The 20,891-nt window shown below is 38.3% G+C and overlaps 1 protein-coding gene and 1 long non-coding RNA gene across 6 annotated transcripts in view; one reads left to right on the plus strand and one right to left on the minus strand.

The window, feature by feature from the left end:
• Window positions 1-14,859, plus strand: part of LOC126970089 (G-protein coupled receptor Mth2-like) — a 43,634-nt gene extending 28,775 nt beyond the window's left edge. For 3 of the 5 annotated variants that reach the window (XR_007730533.1, XM_050815812.1, XM_050815813.1), the window contains 3 exons: window positions 270-441; window positions 3,137-3,322; window positions 14,640-14,859. Coding sequence is in view for 3 of the 5 variants with exons in the window: in XM_050815812.1 (XP_050671769.1) it covers window positions 270-441; window positions 3,137-3,322; window positions 14,640-14,784 (503 nt within the window). In the remaining 2 variants the exon portion in view is untranslated. The remainder of the gene's footprint in view (window positions 1-269; window positions 442-3,136; window positions 3,323-14,639) is intronic. The other 2 variants (XR_007730535.1, XM_050815814.1) reach the window with 1 other exon arrangement.
• On the minus strand, window positions 6,398-10,991 carry LOC126970099 (uncharacterized). The gene is made up of 4 exons (XR_007730537.1): window positions 10,714-10,991; window positions 9,937-10,019; window positions 8,824-9,005; window positions 6,398-6,838 (listed from the first exon to the last, which is right to left on the minus strand). It is a non-coding gene; the product is annotated as an uncharacterized LOC126970099 (long non-coding RNA).
• Window positions 14,860-20,891: the final 6,032 nt, after the last annotated feature.

A 20,891-nucleotide genomic window follows, 5' to 3' on the forward strand; every position in this document is an offset into this window, starting at 1 on the left:
GGTTATTCCACATAACTATATGGATATGTGGCATTCCTCCAAAGTATTATTTACAAAGAACTTTCTGTCATGTACAAGCAAACTGTGAAATTAATTTATGAACTTCCTTGTGTTGTGTTTTTAACGATATGATAAGGATTCCTTCAAAACAAGCGTACCTAAAAATCCGGCATCGCTCCCGTGATTCCTCGACAGGTGTTGCAAGTGTAGATGGATTCATCCTGATACTATACTGATTCTAGTGTCATTAATATTGTATTTGTTTTCAGGCGGCCAACAGCTAGTGTATATGTACGACCCTATGATGACAATGCTTTGCGGCAACTATCTGTTCTACTTTCTTACGGCATTCAACATATATCGACTAAATCGATCAAACAATTTGGTTTTCAAGTCTGCTTCCGCCGGCTCACCGGCTGCTCATCGAGCTCAAAAGGGAAGGTATGTCGCTGGAGATCGCAATTCAATCAGCTTTTCCTTTGAAACAATTCTATATTTACTTCAGATACTATTTTATATAATATTATATATATTCACGAGATACAAAAACTAGCGAGTGCTTGTCAAGCAGTTAATGGTGTTACTTGGTTCTCATTGTCTATTAGAGTTTATTTGCACCGGGACAGGACGCAAACGACTAAAAAATAATATAAAATATATTATAATTAATTATTAATTATACAAAACGACGGCTGAATTTTAATTGTTGTTTGAAAGTTACTAATAAAATGATATTTTATGTATAAATGCTGTACGGATTGTCGAAATGATGAAGTATATTTGACATTTCGCCTAAAGATGATCATTGGCACAGTAGACATAATATGTACCAGTACGGAAACTCCCTACAAACGTTCGAAATGACACACACAAACATGCGCACCGACGAGGCCCCTAGGCGGTTTTCGCGGTCTTATACGAGAGAGTGTCACGTTGTTATTTGTTTCCGCGATCTTTTTAAAAATGCCAGCGTATTGCGTGGTATACGGCTTTTTGAACTCGGCACCAACAAAACTCCGGTTTTCGCTTTGTAAACTAGTATAGTATAAAATAATGATTTATTGTTACATTATAATTATAATTAGTAGGTATTCTAATTATAAGTGAGATCGATTATAATAAATTCGTGAACATTATTCAAAATGATAAGCTAAGATGGCGGCTGCAATATTTAATTTAAATTACAATTTTTATGAGCGTGGTTAAATGGTTTTCGTGGGTGTTGAAACCAATACCAGCTAGTGCTGTCAAAATGAAAATTTAAGATGGCGGCTGCAAGAAAATGACAACTCTTTCGTCCTGGGTTTCGCTTTCATTGTTTTTGAGGATGTTGAAACTGATAGTGCTGTCAAAATGTTAATCCAAGTTGGAGCTACACGAAATAATCAACTTTTTTTACCATGGGTGTTGTTTTCATGATTCTCGAGGGCGTTGAAGCCGATAATGCTGAACTTTTGAAATAAAATTGTTTTTTCACCGACACTCCCGAAAATCTCGAAAATGATACCTACCCATATTGATTTTATTGTAAAAGTCACATCCGCCATCTTGGATCTCAAAAAATTCAAATTCAAATTCAAATATTTTTATTCAAAATAGGATGTGAAATCACTTATTGAAAGTCAAAAAAAAACTACCACCCATTCCAAAGTGAATGCCTCAGGCCTGAGAAGAATGGGCGCAACAAACTCAGCGGGCTTTTTTTTTTCATCAAAAATATGTATTACGATTAAAGTAACATTTACAAAGTAACATTGTACAATTAAACTTATTATTTAATAGCCTGAGGGCGGTCGCTCCATTCCCAATCTGTGGTATCATTAAGAAAGTCATTTATGTTATAGTAACCTTTACCACACAAACGTTTTTTAACAATTCTTTTGATTATTCAAACGTACGTTACGTTACGTTATCGTAACACCTTTGTTTTGAACATTTTCTGGGATCTTGTTGTAAAAGCATATACATCGCCCCACAAAAGACTTACTAACTCGACTAAGCCGAGTAGTAGGCATCATCCGTTTATGTCTGGTCCTGGTGTTAACATTATGGTTATGACAGTTTCTGGCAAATTCACTTATGTGCCTATGAACATACATTACATTATCAAGAATATATTGAGAAGCAACAGTCAAGATGTTAATTTCTTTGAATTTTGCTCTCAATGATTCTCTAGGACCTAGGTTATAAATAGCGCGAATAGCCCTCTTCTGCAGCACAAATATTGTATTAATATCAGCAGCGTTGCCCCATAGCAATATACCATAGGACATAATACTATGGAAATAACTAAAGTATACTAGTCGCGCCGTATCTATGTCAGTTAATTGTCTAATTTTTTTAACCGCGTATGCTGCAGAACTAAGTCTGTTCGCCAATCCTTCAATATGGGGGCCCCATTGTAAGATGTCATATTCGTTATTGACACTCCCGAAAACTTCGAAATAACCTATAATATTGATTTTATTAAAAAGTCTTATCCTTGTATCTCGAAAAAGATGTTAATTGTTCTTAATTGACACTCACGAAAACAATAATTGCCCCGTCTAGACATGTTCCTGATGACTGCAGGGAAGAGTTTCTTAAGACTGTGCCAGAAGTGAAACTTCAACGTACAAAGTTTAAAAACACATAAGTATTTCAAATAAAATATTTTAACGAAAAATAAAACATTTATTATTTCCAAAAAATATATTTCTAACAATACTTAAATAAAATTCTGTTTAAAAATATTACATAACAGTCATCATGTAGACTACAATATTGCATTATACACTGAATAACTATCATACATACACTATACATGAAAATCTTACGCTTTTTACTTTATTACGCTCCGCAACGCCCGATAAGGAACTTCGTTCCAAAAATACAGTCGAAATGAGAACCTCCTCCATTTTAAAGTTGGTTAGAAAAATAACCTGACAAACCTATTGCTTCAATGCAGTGTACGCACGTGTCGGTAAGTATTTTATCAACAAGGCTTATTAATTACCATACTGGTACATAATATGTCTACTGTGTCTTTTGTCACTCTACCACAATGCTTGTGGAATATATCTACAACTCAGTTAAATACTTAAAAGCGAAACCCAACTTCAGCATAAAAAATTTATAATCTATGTTTTGCTTCCAGGTTAATGCTGTACTTGAAATTGTCTACCATAATGGGCCTAAGCTGGGTTCTTGAGTATATAAGCGCCAGATATAAAAAAATACAAAATATGTGGTACGTGACGGATACGTACAACATGCTTATAGGAATATCTCTATTCCTTATTTTCATATGTAAGAAGAAAATTTATGTGAAACTTTTACGGAGGTACGTGTTTTAAATTACTGTCCCTAATCGAAAATACTATCGTCACTACGGATATTTGAGATCAACTGGCCATTATGGCAATAATTTGTAAATTGGTAAATTGGCTTCATACAAGTTCTGGGTAGTCCCACTGCGAATAAAAAATTACTTTAATAGCTACTATTAACTATATTCAATGCAGTACGTAATTAATTTCTTTTATGAACCGTACTTCGCAGAGAGCTGACGTATCTAAGAATGTTGAATAATTGTTCTTTCATATTTAGGACCCCAATTACATATAATCTATGGATTATAATAATTTTATTTGACACAAATTATCAAGCCCCCAAACTAAGCATATAGGTCTGTAGCATGGATGCTAGACATCGATATATTTAATAAAATTTACATACTTAAACATAGATAAATACATAGCATCCAATCGAAAATAAACACTCATATTTGTCATAGTTCTGTATCAAATCATCATTAGACCAGCGACCCAAAACCAAAATCGACTCCGTATTTATTGATAGACTAATAATAAAAATAAGTAATTAATTGTTATAATAAAATAGATTAATAAATTATTTATTGGAATCTAGAGCTTTGATAAAACCCAAAAAGATGTAACAATATATTATATTTGGGAAAAGCTCAAAAAAAGTGATGAAATATCAGTTTTATTAAATTAAACTTTCAGAATTAAGCTGTTATTAATAAACATCTTTTAAATAAGACAAGAAGGGCAAACACACCTCATAAAAGTAAGTACAGAAATGTTAAGATAATCAAAATAAATAAGCATCAATAATGCTACCATATACCGTAGGATATTAGCGCGTACCTTCATCATAATCATCATCATCGTATCAGCCAGAAGATGGCCACTGCTGGACAAAGGCATCCCGTAAAGAAACCCACGAAGATTGATCCTGCACTGCCCTTATCCAACCTATTCTGGTAATCTACACCAAATCATAGGTCCATCTCGTGGGGGACCTACCAAAACGGTGTCTTCCAGTACGTGGTCGCCATTTGAGCACTTTACTGTCCCAACGGCTATCTGTCCTTCGAGCTCAAAGGACAGATAGCCGTTAGATAGCAGGGCACATAGCCATAGATATAGCTATGTGCCCTGTCCATTGCCTCGTCAGTTTCGCAATCTTCTGACTTTGGTTCTCCTATAGATCTCTTCATTTCTAGTTTGATTAGTGCAAATAATCATACATTAAAGGAAATAAATAAAAAACAAAAAACTATGCACTATACAAAGTCATAAGTAAAGAAATAAGTAAAGACATAAGGAAAGACTACGCGAACCAGAAAGAAACTACTATTAAAAAGCATCTTCACTAGACAGGAAATACAAAAAAGTAAACAAAGAACTTGCCAAAATAAAACAATAGAACAACACACAACCGTAGAAACAAATGTAGCGACTGAATTTAACAGACTTATACAGCACCAACCACAACTAAAAATTTCTATGACAGTATATCTCTTCTAGTATAGTGTCCTACTATAAGTTTTACGAAGACAGGAAGTTCTAAGTACATCAAAAACAAAAGTTTAAAAGTATCTCTGCTAATAATGGGTAACTACGTTACAACTAAATTTTAGAATGACCTTCCGCAACGAAGGTTACAGTCGCGTAATCGAGGGACCATACGAGAGAAGTACTTTCAAAAAAAGTATGTATAAAAGACCGGCAACGCTCCTATGATTCCGCAGGTTTAAGGAGAATGTAGGCAACGGTGATCAGATGACACGTACGCTTGTTTGTCCTTTTGTACAATTCCTAAAATAGGGACACTTTGGATTCAGTTCTCTATAAGTATGTTGCCATAATTAAATACTGCTTTCAAATACCACGCAAAATCGCCTGGAAATTAAAATTTTATATAAATGTTCAATCAGCCATCAGAGTCCCGATCTGAATGCGTATTTCAAATCCCAAAAATTCACGCTTCCTGTATATTCACAGCTTTTACTTTTTTTTTTTGAAAATACGGGGCAAGACGAGCCGGACATTCAGCTGATGGTAATTGATACGCCCTACCCATTACAATGCAGTGCCGCTTAGGATTCTTGAAAAGCCCAAAAATTCTGAGCGGCACTAGATTTGCGCTCGTCACCTTGAGACATAAGATGTTAAGTCTCATTTGCCCAGTAATTTCACTAGCGGCGCCCTTCAGACCGAAACACAGTAATGCTTACACATTACTGCTTCACGGCAGAAATTGGCGCCATTGTGGTACCCATAATCTAGCCGGCATCCTGTGCAAAGGAGTCTCCCACTGTTACTAAAACAAATAGATCTATATACTTAAATCTCCTTATAAATGTTATAAAATATTATAAGATTTAATAAAATTAAGTATATTTTGTAAGATTCTGAATTCTTGCAACATTATAATTTAATATTCGATATTCATAGAATCGAAAAAATATATCTATTAAAGTGAAATAACTCAAATTTTATCTTTAGTTCTTGGGAATAAATAAAAGTCGCAGGGCGCCAGGAGGTCTACTCTCAAAATCGACAACGATATATTCGGAGCGATACGATAATACTCCGAATATATCGCACCTACCCTACTCTAACAAATATTCCCATTCAATATCGTTTGTCGTAACCATAGACTAACATTTTGATTTTTTTACGATGTTAAAACGTTACGAAAAACTAAATATTATCTGTGCTTATCGCTGAAAAGTGTCAAAAGTCGGATTCTTGGCGGGAACTCCAAACGTGGCGGTCGATTTAATTAGTTTTACTGTTATTCGTTAAAATATATTGTGTTAATATTACCAAAACTTATTTTAGTCAGTGTAAATAATTGTACATTTTGTTAATTATTAAAATGAATGAACCGGAGGACCCAGGTGGAACGCCGAAACGAACCAAAATTGTTCGAAAAAGAGGTGCGAAGGAATGTGGACCTGAAGAAGGCGGCGGTGAGGATGACTTTACTCCGTTTTTTAAGCCAGGTTATCTGAGACTTTATCCTGAACACTGTACAAATACAGACTTCAAGGTTTTTGTTGAAAGCCAGGACCAACAAGTTAAACTTGGAAATAAAAGCCCAGTTTACTTAAATCATATTTTTACTTCAGAGGTGAAAGGTGTGGTAGCTTTACATAGAGTCAATGCCAACAAAATTGCGGTTGTTTTCAAACAATACAACACTGCAAATAATTTCATAACAAATACTGACTTTTTAACAAAGCACAACTTGAAGGCGCATATTCCTGCAGCGCAGATAGAAAAAACTGGAATTATCCGATATGTGCCTACCAACATTTCGAACAAAGATTTATATACGAAACTGTCTTCGATCTATGAAATTATTTCAGTGAGAAGATTCATGAAAAAAGTCGGTCAAAGTACTGTAGGTCTTGAGACTGTCAGTATAACTTTCTTATCAAATGTTCTGCCCGACAACATCCAATATGACCTATTTTCGTTCCGGGTGTTTGAATATGTCCCGCCGTTGCAGCAATGCTTCCGGTGCTTCAAGTTCAACCATCCTGCGAAAATTTGCAATGGTAAACAGCGTTGCTCAATATGTGCTGGGGAGCATAATTTCAGAGACTGCGATAAAAAAGAGAACTTGTGTTGTGTCAATTGTAGTGGCCCTCACCTGGCCATTTCCAAATCTTGCCCAATTAAAATGAAGAAAATACTTGAAAAAAAGGGTAACATTACTTATGCCTCTGTGGCTAATACAATTAAGTCATCTGATTTTCTGTCTTTACCTGCACATTCGAGCAACATTGTTAAAACTCTACCATCAAGCCAAAATGTATATAAATTAAATAAAAATGTAAATAATGTAAAAAAAACAGTACCTGAACCTAACTTGAACCAAACTCAACTTAAGGCTCAAATTGCAAACAATAAGAATATTCTGATGGCAATGGTCCAAACTTTAGTTGAATTGGGTAATAAAACAGATAATGAACCTGTGACTACACTGTTCATTAAAGACTTACTTTTAAAAAATTTGTCACATTAATGGACAGTACAGTACAGAACATACAGCAGTTATGTATAGCTCAGTACAATATTCAAAGTATACATAGGAAAAAACCCTTATTGTCTAAATTTTTAGCTGAACAAAATGTTGATATCTGTTTACTCAATGAAACCTGGCTGAAAGACAATCAACATTTTAAAATTTCAGGATATAATTCCCACTATCATAACGCCCGAAATGAGCATGGTGGAGTAGCAATTTTGATTAAACCATATTTTAAATATAATATTATTCAAACCAGATTTTACCAAGACATTCAGACTGTGGCATTATCATTATATGTAAGTGGTAACCAATTAACGATTTTATGTGTATACTGCCCTCCCTCGAATGGTAACTTCAGAATAAGTAAACTGCGTGATATAATTAGAGATTTGCCTAAACCAATATATGTGGCTGGAGATTTCAACGCTCACCATGTGGCATTTGGGTGTATGACCACGAAAAGTCGGGGTCATCAGTTATACGATTTAATTGATGAATTTGATCTATGTGTCCTTAACAATGGTAGCTTCACTACTATGAATTATCCTAACCGAAATCCATCCGCTATTGATGTCAGCTTTTGTAGTGCTCCAATCACTCCACTATGCGAATGGTGGGTGCATGATGATTGTATGGGGAGCTATCATTTTCCTACGCTTACTCGTGTTTTATTGTCCGTTGATAGATACCAAATTAATCCTCCCATTGAAAAATTCTTATACAACAAGACAGACTGGACGAAATACAATGAGCTGTCGATAACTGCTTTTTATAATTTTGAAGTTAATAATGAGAATCCATTACAGTCATATGACGAATTTATCAAAAGGCTTGATACACTTAAGAGGGATACTGTGCCAAAGTTTGTCAAAGCAAATAACTATCGTTGTAAACCTCCAGCACCTTGGTGGAGTAACACATGTGAACAGAGTGTTATTAAAACTTATGAAGCTTTAAAACTGTACAGAAGGGACCCAACCATTGATAATTACATTAATTACAAAAGAATTGATGCTGTTAAGAAAAAGACTATTTCAGAACATAAGCGCAATGGTTGGGCGAACATCTGTAATAATTTTAACAGAACTACACCTGTTAGTATTATTTGGAAATACATCAAGTTATTTAAACGAATAAAATGCAATAACAGAACATATGACGAATTTGTTGTCCCTCTCTTAGAAAAATTATCCCAAAATGGATGTAGGGTTATTGATAATCTAGAAAGTTATTTTCAAATTAATAATAGCCTTCAGAAGTCCAGTTTCCTCATAGAACCCTTTACTTGGAGTGAGTTTTGTACAAGTTTACAATCCAGACGAAACACAACCCCTGGTTTAGATGATTGTCCATACATTTTGATCAAAAACCTAAATGAGTCCGTTCAAAAGAAACTATTAGCTAATCTTAATGCTCTTTGGCACTTAAAGAAAATTCCTAAATCTTGGAAAACACAGTGTGTAATCCCTCTACTTAAGCTTGACAAGCCACCTGAAGATCCTAACTCATATCGTCCCATATCATTGTCATCTTGTGTTGGGAAGCTTAATGAAAACATGATAAAGATGCGTCTTGAGTATTATGTAGAGGTGAACAACATCATTCCACATGTTCAATATGGCTTCCGGAGAGGCCGAAGTTGTGCTGACAGCTTCATCTCTCTCTTGTCAGATCTGAAATATGCCAAAAAAAATAATAAGTCCAGTGTTTGTGTTTTTCTGGATGTTCAAGGTGCGTTTGATAATGTAGACCCTGGCATTTTGGTTCAAGTTCTTTCTGACATTGGTATACCAGGCATACTTTGCCATTGGTTATTTAATTTTTTAACAGATAGAATTTTGTATGTAAGGCATAATAATATTCTCCATGGTCCAAGAAGGGTCTCCAAAGGTACAATGCAGGGGGCTACATTATCTCCATTGCTGTACAATGTATATACAAGTCAAATTCTTAATTTTGTAAATATAGAAGGTGTAAATATTTTACAATTTGCAGATGATCTTGTACTATATTGTACAGACCATAATGTTGATAGAGCTGTAAATAGTATAAATAATGCTTTAGATCAATTGTACATATATTATAATGACAGGTTGGCTCTACAGATTAACCCCAACAAAAGCAAGGCCATGATTTTTAGTAAAGACTTTCCCTCTAATGGCATACTCTACAATAATCATTCAATTTCAGTTGTACCTAATCATAAATTCCTGGGTGTTGTCATTGATAACAAACTTTGTTTTGATTTACACATCAATCACATTATAACTAATTCTCTTAAGGGCTTAAATATTATAAGATGTTTAGCTGGTGTGACTTGGGGTGCAGACCCCAAAGTTTTAAGTATGCTATATAAATCTATAGTCAGAAGCCACTTCGACTACAGTTGTTTAGCCTATTCAAATAGTAGTTGTGTAAAAAAACTAGACATAATTCAAAACAAAGCTCTGCGAATTATTTCTGGGGCTATGTGTTCAACTCCCATACGAGCTATGGAAGTTGAAACCAAAATAATGCCACTGTGTCTTAGAAGACTTCTGCTAATAGAAAGATATTTACTAAAGCTGTTATCTGGTAATGATAATGTTCTCAAAAAAATAGTACCTTTTCCTGTACAATGCTTGGCTCAGCAGACTTCGGGAGGTGATCTTTTACAAGGTTATTTCCCAGTTCTACCTCTCATTGTACTGCAAATGAATGAAGATTTTAAAAATGTAATTAAACAATCAAAGTGGACATGCTATTCATACCCATATTCCTCTATTATATTTGAGACCAATATTGTTACTAAAAAAATTTTTAATAATTGTGAATTATTAAGTTTTCTTTCCAACAATAACTACTATACTTTGTATACAGATGGTAGCAAAAGTGAGCTCTTTGTGCGCAGTGCTGTTTATGATCCCCAATCCAAGTTTGGTCAAAGTTTTCTTCTGGACCCTAAGTGCAGTGTTTTCACTGCAGAGGTATATGCGGCCCTCGAGGCCCTGAAGTGGATTGCACGTATAAATAGTTTTAATAATTTTTTAATTTTAACAGACAGTTTAAGTATGGTCCAAAGTTTAACCAATCTCAGATTTGACTTTAAAAAAAACTATATATTGTATAATATAAAAAAATTGTTATTTAGTTATGCACAAAAGGGCATAAAGGTCTCTTTCATGTGGATTCCATCACATAGGGGCATAACAGGAAATGAGACAGTAGATAAGATTGCACGTGATGGAACCAACATGTTGGATGTTAGCTCCATAGTAAAAGTACCTTTGACCGACTGCTATCAATCTATTGACAACCAGGTCAATAGTTTATGGGTCGAATTTTGGAAACAAGACCAAGAACAGAAGGGTAAATGGTATGGAAATATTCAAGCAAACTTACCTGTGGCACCATGGTATAACAAATTGAAAATGGCCAATCGGGACTTTATTACGACTATAAACAGACTGCGTTTTGGTCACTCCACCGTCCCGGCCCACCTGGCTCGGTTGGGCATAGTGGAGAGTAGCTACTGCACCTTCTGCAATAATTCTGTTGGTGATATCGAACATTTCATATTTAAATGTGAGTGCTTTTCGTTTGACAGATTGATTCTTGTCAGTGAAATTAGTGAAATAGTGCAAAATCAATTGACAGTGCAAGATCCCTCCCGCCGCCTGAGTGATATGTTGAAGAATAGATCCTATTACGTGCCTCTATATAAATTCATCAAAAATACAGTTGGGAAATTATAATATACCTAATAAAAATACCCAAGACTTGGCCTAAAGGTCTAGATACCAGGCCATAAACTCCAAAAAAAAAAAAAAGTGTCAAAAGTCAAAACAAAGTTTAGGCGTTAAGGACCATGCCAGACTCTGCATCACCAATTTGGTATCATTACACAAAATATTCAAAAATTATGTAATGAATATAATATGACCATTTAAAATTGAATAAGTAATACAAAACTTGCGAAGAATAAAATGTAAAAAACGTTCCTCAACCCTTCTCGTCGTCTTCCTATTTCTCAGGCGGCCATTTGCATTAATTTCTACGCATAAACGATCAACAAATTCAAAATCAAATATTTTTATTCAAAATAGGATGTGAAATCACTTATTGAAAGTAAAAAAAAAACTACCACCCATTCCAAAATGAATGCCTCAGGCTTGAGAAGAATGGGCGCAACAAACTCACCGGGCTTTTTTTTTTCATCGAAAATATGTTTTACAATTAAAGTAACATTTACAAAGTAACATTGAACAATGATACTTATTATTTAATAGCCTGAGGGCGGTCGCTCCATTCCCAATCTGTGGTATCATTAAGAAAGTCATTTATGTTATAGTAACCTTTACCAACAAAATGACTTATATTACTTGGTAGTCAAAAAATCCTGTTGAATAGTAAATCACATATGATTATTTTAATAATATTTGTTAAGTATGAATTAATATATATTGTATGGCAAATATCTATATATATATAATCTTTACAACTTGAAATCTATATATATATAATCTTTACAACTTGAAATGATAATAGCAACGACAGCCTAGAAGGTGTCGTTGAGATTATCGTAAAAGTGACGTTTATATTTTGTCAAATTCGAATATTCGTCTCTACTCTTAGTTAAAAATGTCAGAGAGTAGGACCGATAATATCGAAATAGTTCGTTCGTTCACTCATCGTTTCGACATTGAATACGATGTAACTTAGAGTAGGATTCGACACGACTAATGCCACGATATATCGAATATCGATTTTAGGAGTAGGCCCCCAGGTCAGGACTGTATGGCAGATGACTCATTATCTCGACACCTGCCATAGTCAAATATTCAACAGTCCGTTTTGCGGAGTGCGCTGAAGCATTGTGGTGGTGAAGGAGGATCCTGCTTCGAGGGTGCTGCTGTCGAATTTTTTCCAAGACAACAGGCAAATAGCGATTGACATACCAGTCTGCAGTAACAGTCCTTCCATCTTCTAGCACAACTGGCGCGAAATGACCTTTCCGACCAAAGAATGAGGCAATCATCTTTTTTCCTTGACTTCTTCCTTTCTCTACCTTAGTTGGCCAATCCTCGAAACGAAACACGTGTAACAAGTTCATTTTCATAACAAGAGTTTTAGATTTGCCGCCAATTCACAAAAACAAATCACAAATGAATTCAATACGAGTACATTACATTAGGTTACCAAAGGGTTCTAAAATTTAAATAAAAAAAAAATTTTCATTAGTAATGTTTCTAACTGGCCAATTCTAAACATTTTCAGTGTTACCCACGTATAGGGCACGTCCATCAGCCGTGATAATGGTACCATCTGTAGTCAGAAGTATCAACTAACACACACGAATCAAGTTAACTAAAGAAGTCAATATAACATGCTATTATAGTTATTCCTAATCATAGTGATTATTATATAGAGTAACATTACTAAGTCAGTAATGAATAGCAGTAGTTAATAAATGAAATTATTAATTGGGGTATCTTTTGGCTCAATGAGGTCCTCAGCATACTTTTAGCTTACTAAACGATTACTACAGACAGACATCAACGTACAGATGAATCATGAGGCTGCTGGCTTTCTTGGCTAGATCTCTTTCCGAGCCCATCCGGTACCAGCATTATTTGTGTTTTTGTTGTTATGTTACCAACATTCTACATATTATAGACATTCTCAAGAAAAAAGATCAGTGCACCGAAGCATTTATTAAAGCATGTTGTTATAGACCAACAGCATGGTTTTTCAACGGGCAAATCTACTCTAACTAATCTCCTTGTTTTTACTAATTATGTTTTTAGCGGTTTGGATAGTAAACATCAGATAGACACAATGTATACAGATTTTCAGAAGGCATTTGACAAAGTTGACCATATAATGCTTTTACAAAAGTTGTCTTTTAATGGTATTAAAGGAAATCTTTTGCGATGGTTTACAGCTTACCTACATAATCGTGTTCAATAGGTGATTATAAATGGGTATACTTCATCTCAAGTATTAGTGACATCCGGCGTACCCCGGGGCTCAATCCTTGGGCCGTTGCTTTTCCCCTTATTTATCAACGACATATCGAAGTGCTTTCTACATTGCAATAATTATGTACTCTATGCAGATGATCTAAAGTTATATAAAAAGATACTTACACCTTCTGATGTGTCACTGATACAGGAAGATCTTGATAGGCTCGACGACTCAGCAAAAGAAACAAATTATTTCTAAATTATAATAAGTGTCAGCATGTCATCTTTACTAGAAACACCCATAATATAATCACGTCCAACCTCACCCTTGGAGACCATGCCCTTGAATCTGTTCACTCTGTCAGGGATCTTGGGGTCCTTCTTGACCCTAAACTAACCTTGGAAAAGAATCTGGGAATAATTATTAATAAAGCTTACCGAATGTTAGGCTTCATAACCCGTGTCACTAGACCTTTCAAAGATAAAGCCACATATATTTACCTTTATAAAACGCTTGTGCAGTCTCAGTTGGAATATGCTTGTCCAATCTGGAATCCCCATTATGCTATATATGTTACGCAACTGGAGGCTGTACAAAAAAAAATCTTACGCATTTTAAACTATCGTATGAATTGTGGTTAGGCTAATTACAATGAACTTTTAAAAACATACAATTTACTTTCACTTAGCTAAAGACGTCACTTAATAGACTGTGTCACCTTAAGAAAAATATGTGTGAATGAACTAGCGTGTCCTGAACTTCTCGAGCTTTTGCCTCATGCTCGCTTAAATGATACTGCTTGAGGCGGTAACGTGGGGCGGGTTCCCTTCCCTAAAATATGGTCGAGGGAGGGGAAGGTTGGTCCATGCGTCATACTCTTGAACGGGCACTACAGCTTCATGTTTTTAAAATTAAAGTTATTATATTTTTTGGAACCTCTAGTAAAATGCTCGCAAAATATCTTTATATATTTACGATGAGTAATATAATATTACGGTGTGGATTGATACTCAATAACTCGAGTCTATTTACTTAGTAATTTGATTTACGTTTTTTTTACTTACTCGTGTAAGGCATTGAGTATTTTGTTGCACCACTTTACACAAATACTAATTGTAATTGAAGTGAGTTGGAAGGTGATGAAGCTGTAAATGTTGATTTAAAAAACTTCCAATGAGTTTAGCCACTTCTTCTCATTAAAGCTCAACCTTTTCCGAAGTGTAAAAAGAAAAGAATCTTTTTGACATTCATAAGTGTCATTTACCTGACCTACATGAAGACTGATTTTGATATGATTTGATTTAATGTTTGTGATTTGTATAGTAGAATATTATAATAACTCTATTTATTAATTATTTCAGGTTCCAGGGTGTGACGAGGAAAAACTATGCATTACCGAGGCAAATACCAAAAAGAAGTCACACGAGTTCATTAGAATCAGATATAAGTCAAGAAATACCTCTCAACAATATAAGCTTTCACCCTAATGGAAGTAACTTAAACTGAACGAAGACTTTTAATATATAATAGTAAAATGAAGTTGAATAGTATGGATATGCTGTATATTAAATATATTTTTGTGATATCAGATGTATTATACTTAATATTTTTTTTTAATTAAAAGTTAACGTTTTTTATTGATTTAATTGAAGCCGAAGCGTTTATTACGCGTGGCTCAACTGCGTGGTTCGATCGATTTTACCTCAATAACCTTTCAGGTAAAAGTAAGAAGTAAAACCACCAAGCAACACATTTTTTCCAATCACCATAAATCAAAGAAATCTAATTACGACGGTAGTAGAAGTGACATAGCCGCGTGCAACATGTGGTTTCAATCGATCCACATTTAGAAATAATATTCTTGTCTGTTACACACTTAGGTCATACTAATAGTTTTGGATCCACAATAATAAGAGTGAGTATCGCGTGGCATCGATATTTTTGTTTGGAACAAAAATATCGATGCCACTAAACAGCGTAAGTCCCAAAACTTATTCAATTAATTATGGCAATACTAAGGAACTTTTCTATGTACTAGTATTTTTCGCTTTTATGGAAGATGTAGTTCTCAAGCAAATTACCAAATTTTTCAAAATAAGCATCGTTTTCGATTCAAATGAGTATCGAACAAATATCTTCCAATCGTGTTTTCAGTTAAGGCATCAGAAAGAAAAATGTTTGAAAACACATATATTAAAATTTCTCTATAATAGGATATTCAGTTTAGTTGTAAAATCTCGTGAAAATCTCATATAATTATGGGAGCCACCCTTAACGCTGGTTAAAGTATTTTCCTTCAGAATTTAAATACATTTGCATTTTTTGGACTGTATCAAGTAGTTGGTCCAATATTCCCGAAGGCCATTAACGGCCTCCTGGAACGCATTCATCACTTCTTCAAGGCTTGTAATTCGTATACCTCTTAGCTTACTTTTCGGTAGTAAAATCAAATCACATAGTGCGAGGTCCAGACTATATGGCGGATGCGTCATCAGTTCTATATTTAAGGCCTCCAAAACTTATTCGTTATCGAACGGCGGGATCACTTGGCGTTGCGTAGAGATGTTGCTTCATTGTGTGTCTTCTACAGCATTTATCACAGGGAGTCTTACGAAGAGCTGTTTTACCTGATTCCTGCAGGCAAATTCCACCTTCGCACTACACGCCACAAATTAGGATATCATCCCCACCATCTGGATGTGTGGCGGTCCTCCACAGTGCGGTTTTCAAGAAGCTTTCTTCCACGTACTACAAAGCTATGGAATTAGCTTCCTTGTGCGGTGTTTCCCTGTAGATACGACATGGGTCCCTTCAAAAAAAGCGCGTATACCTTCCTTAAAGGCCACCAACGCTCCTGTGATTCCTCTGGTGTTGCAAGATAATGTGGGCGGCGGTGATCACTGAACACTATATGACCCGTACGTCCGTTTGTCCTCCTTTTCCATAAAAAAGCCATTGCATTACATATGGCTAGTCCGGTCACATTCAGTATACCTTGTATGGGCCACTTATTATGTGGTTGAGGCCATTTGCGTTCGAATTCAAATATTTTTTTGCAAAATAGGATATGAAATCACTTATTGAAAATAAAAAAAATTAAAAAATCGCCCATTCGAAAAAGTATGCCTCAGACCTGAGCAGAATGGGCGCAAGAAACTGAGAGAGCTTCTTATTTATTTCATTTATTTCATTTATTTATTGACACACCAACAGCATTACATACAAAACATTAAAAATAATTTTGGTCTTATAGGTTTATAATCTGGTTTAAATGCCAGTTACTGGTGCATACACCACTCTCATTGCAAGACATTAATTTAAATACAAAATACAGTTTAACCTACAAATTTAACAAGGATTTTAAGCAAATTACTAACAATAATTGATACAATATATAAATATAAATACAAATAGTTTGTATGAATATCAACTAACATATTATTATTATTTACAAACAGAAATGTGCGGTTAGTTACATAAAAATAAATTATAAAAATTTCAAAAAACATCATACATTAAAATTTATTTTATCGTTAATTATAGTACCTTTACCACAGAAACGTTTTTTAACAATTCTTTTGAATTTCGTAATACATTTTTTCTGAAAATTGTCTGGGGTCTTGTTGTAAAAGCCCCACTCGCCCCACAAAAAAGATACTAACTCCACTAAGCCGAGTAGTAGGCATCATCCCTTCCAATACTATTAATGTGAATGTAAGTTTGTATGTAACGCTTTCACGCCTACTCCAATGAACCAATTTTGATGAAATTCAATACATAGATAGAGGGCTTGGGAAAGGACATATTAATCGCAAAAAAGGGCTTGGAGGGGTTGAAATAGGGGATGGAAGTTTGTATGGAAGATGAAATCCATGTGAAACGAAAAATGAAATGTAACTTTGTAGTAGGCACATGATTAGATATAAATAAATATTTTTCCAAGCGTTTTAGAAATTTCGACATATGTGTGGATGAAAGTTCGAATGGAAGTCCAAACAATGTGATGCTTTCTCGCCTAACTCCGAATTCAATTGTGATTATATTTTTTTCAAAAATAGACGCATAAGGTACCCTTTGTTCTTAAAAAGGGCCTGAAGAGGTTTAAATAATGGATAACAGTTTTTATACAAAATTTGTCATTTTGATTGTTACTTTCATTAGCGGAGCGATCTTCTCCGAAAATAACCTATCTAAGAGAGCGCTGAAGAAGCCCTCGTCGGGAACCATTGGTGAAGCCATGGTTGTCATATTTATTAACTAGGTTGGGCGGGCAACAACCCCCGCTGCCCGAGTCAGGCAGAGGGGGAATATAATAATTAAGTGGACAACTTTAGTTAAGTTGTACACTTGCACATTAATAAATAATATTAATAATAATAAAATATGCAAAAATTAAAAAAAATAAATAATAATAATTAAGCCTAAGACTTAGCTTTGCTGGATGTAAACTAGCTGGGCCGGAACCCCGATGCACGCTGTGCAGGCCCCCGCGGAGAAGACACACACGGCACGAACTGCAACTCACAAACACACACCATTAGCGTGCAGAATCGCGAAACAGCACAGGTGCTAACTAACACGATCGTAAAACCAGGTAATTAACACAGATAATAACTTAGCTACGTTCCGCGAAGGAACGTAACAGGTGCGAGACTCAAAGAGTCCCGAACAATAGCGCGCGATAACAATAGCTAGCCCAGGTGGCCTGAGCAGATAGTGCGATAACGCAGGTAATAAAAATATTCGAAGGAGGACAGATAACGCGGCACGTGTGCTCGCGTTGCCTGCCTGAATTGAACACCACTCAAGTGCCTGGTGGGTCTTCCGCGTAGGTCCTTACGGGCCTCGGGGTAACTGTTCGGGGCGATGGCCCCTTTCAGTAGTATAAACGCCGCCTGCAACTACAGACGGGGCACTGGGTGGGACCGGTTGGTCCGTGGTGTCATGTCCGGTGGTATCTTGCTACAGTGCGATCAAGCCCGCGTAGTGTCGCGAGCGATCTGCGGACTGCAGCCGGTTTGTAGGTCCGTGGTTAGCTTGCGCCCGCCGCTCAGCGAGGACGAGCCCGCCGGTAGTGTACCGGTGAGCGCCCATCACCCAGCGGCGAGGAAGCAGTCGTGTCCTAGGAGACTAGGTCACGTGGTAGTCCTCTTCTGTCCGGCGGTCGTCGATGGTATGGCGCGATGCCACGCAAATGCTGGGATCGCGCTCCATCGGCGCGCGCGAACATAGAGGTGCTCAGGCGACGAACGAAGTCGTCCAGGCTCTCCATGCGCAGGTCTTTGGAGATGACCTGATTTCGTATGAAGCGTGGTGCTCCGGAGATGGTGCGGAGCGTCAGCGACTACTGCACTCGCAGCGACTTGCAACCCGTCTCGCTTGTCAGCGCAAACCAGGCGGGGGCAGCGTAGGTGAGTCGCGTGCGAACGTACGCCTTGTATACGCACAACTTCGTATGGAGAGGCAGGTGGGACGCCAGCACGGGTCGGAGAACGTTCCGTGCGGCGCGCGTCTGGGCAACCACGTTCTTAACATGGGGCCGCATCGAGAGTGTACTGTCGATGGTCACGCCGAGGTATTTGGCCTTCGGGGACCATACGACGGTCTCGCCCATGAGTGACACCGGGAGCGGCAATAGGCGCGCCCGCCCGATGGAAATCGCCTGAGTCTTCGCCACATTGACCTTGAGTCTCCAGTCCTTCAGCCAGGTGGGAATCGCGTCCAGTGCTCGCTGCATCTTCAGCGCTGCATGCGGGGCATTCAGCGAGGTGGTAATGAACGCCGCGTCGTCAGCATACAGCGCTAAAATGGCGCCGTCGGCGACTGGAATGTCGTCCGTGTATCTGCTGTAGCAGACGGGCGACAGGCAGCTTCCCTGGGGCACACCAGCTCGGATGGGGCGCTCCGTGGATAGAGCGTCTTCAACCGCCACTTGAAAACGTCTGTCTTCCAAAAAGGTGGCCACAGTCTTAACTACGCGGCGGGGAGTAGTAGACGTGGACAGCTTGTACACGAGGCCGGCGTGCCAGACGCGATCGAACGCCTTCTCCATATCGAGGAATACTGCAACAGACTGCTCTCGCTTGTTGTAGGTGGTAGCGAGATGGTGCAGTACCCTCGTCACTTGTAAAGTGGTGGAGTGTTCGGCACGGAAACCGAACTGTTCGTCGCGTGGCTGAAGATGCGGCGTGATGTGCAGCAACAGTAGCTTCTCGAAGACTTTCGAGGTGGTGGATAGAAGAGTGATGGGACGGTAACTCCCCAGGCAGCATGATGTTCATGCCTTGCTCGGGAATCAGGATGACTCGGCCGAGCTTCCACGATGATGGAAAGTGCCCGGTACGGAGGATTCCGTTGAAGAGCCGCGTCAGCGTCGCGATTGCTCGCGGAGGTAGGTGACGCAGGGCTTCGTTGGTGACTCGATCAGGGCCGGGTGCTTTGCGCAGTCTAGTTAGTCTTGTCCGGGGGAGAACACGACGGGGTCTTCTGTCGGTACTATCGGCGACTCGAAGTAGTTCTTCACATGTCGCTCAAGGTCTCTACGTGCTGCACATCTGCGGTCGGGTTGGGTGTAAACTGCGTCTCCAGGTAGTCCGCAAATATCTCCGCTCGATCCTCAGCTCGGTAACGTGGGGTTCCGTCACTGGCCATGAGGGGTCTAATCGGGGAGGGCTTCCCGGAGAGTTGGCGGCAGAGGCGGTGCATGCCAGACCAGTCGTCACCGGCTCGCTCAATGGCGGAGTGCCAGGATTCGTCTGCAACTGTCTCAAGTGCGTCTGATATTTGGCAGCCAGAGCGTTCAGCCGCGTCTTCATGGTCGGGCACCGCAGGTTTTGCCATTGCCTTCGCAGCTTCCTCTTCTCCTCGATCATCGCTTGTATGTAGGCAGGGAGCTGGGGTTGTCTACGAGTAGATGCAGTGTCGAGTCTGGACTCTCGAAGCGCATTGGACACTGTTGCGCTGAGGTCCGTGGCGAGTCGATCAACGTCTGCAGGGCTCTCTACTCTAAAGGACGGCGAATGTTCGGCCATGTGTTCGGCGAAGATTCGCCAGTCCTGACGATGCTTCGGAGAAGGCAGCGATGTCGTCTTCGGGGTTGTCTTCAGCGTCAAGAGGACTGCTTGGTGGTCGGAGATGAGGTGGTCATCCAGAACGTCTAACGACGGTGCGGCAGCTAGGCCGCACGTGACGGCTATGTCAAGGACGTCTGGCATGTGGGCTGCACAGTACGGGTAGTGCGTCGGGACCTCTGGTCCTAGCACCTGGTAACCGTGGCGATCTGCGTCGTCCAGGAGGCGTCTGCCATCTGGGCTCACGATATTGGAGTTCCACGCCGTGTGTTTCGCGTTGAAGTCGCCCGCGACAATCGTGGGCAGCAGCGAGTCCAACAAGGTGTGGACATCAGCCACTGCGAGTCGGTTCTGCGGCGGCTTGTAGAAAGCGAACATACGGGTGGGCTGATGTTCGATGCAGATCTCCACGCCTAGGGCATACGACGTCTGCAGTTGAGGTACTGGCAGCAGTTGGTGAATGACGTTCCGACAGACCAAGACTGCTAATCCCCTGTAAGCAGTCCCGATCGGCGAGGCGTGGTCCTTCCGGTAGACGTAGTA

Source organism: Leptidea sinapis, chromosome 20 (genome assembly GCF_905404315.1).
Source record: "Leptidea sinapis chromosome 20, ilLepSina1.1, whole genome shotgun sequence".
In the NCBI taxonomy this organism is placed as follows: Eukaryota; Metazoa; Arthropoda; class Insecta; order Lepidoptera; family Pieridae; genus Leptidea; species Leptidea sinapis.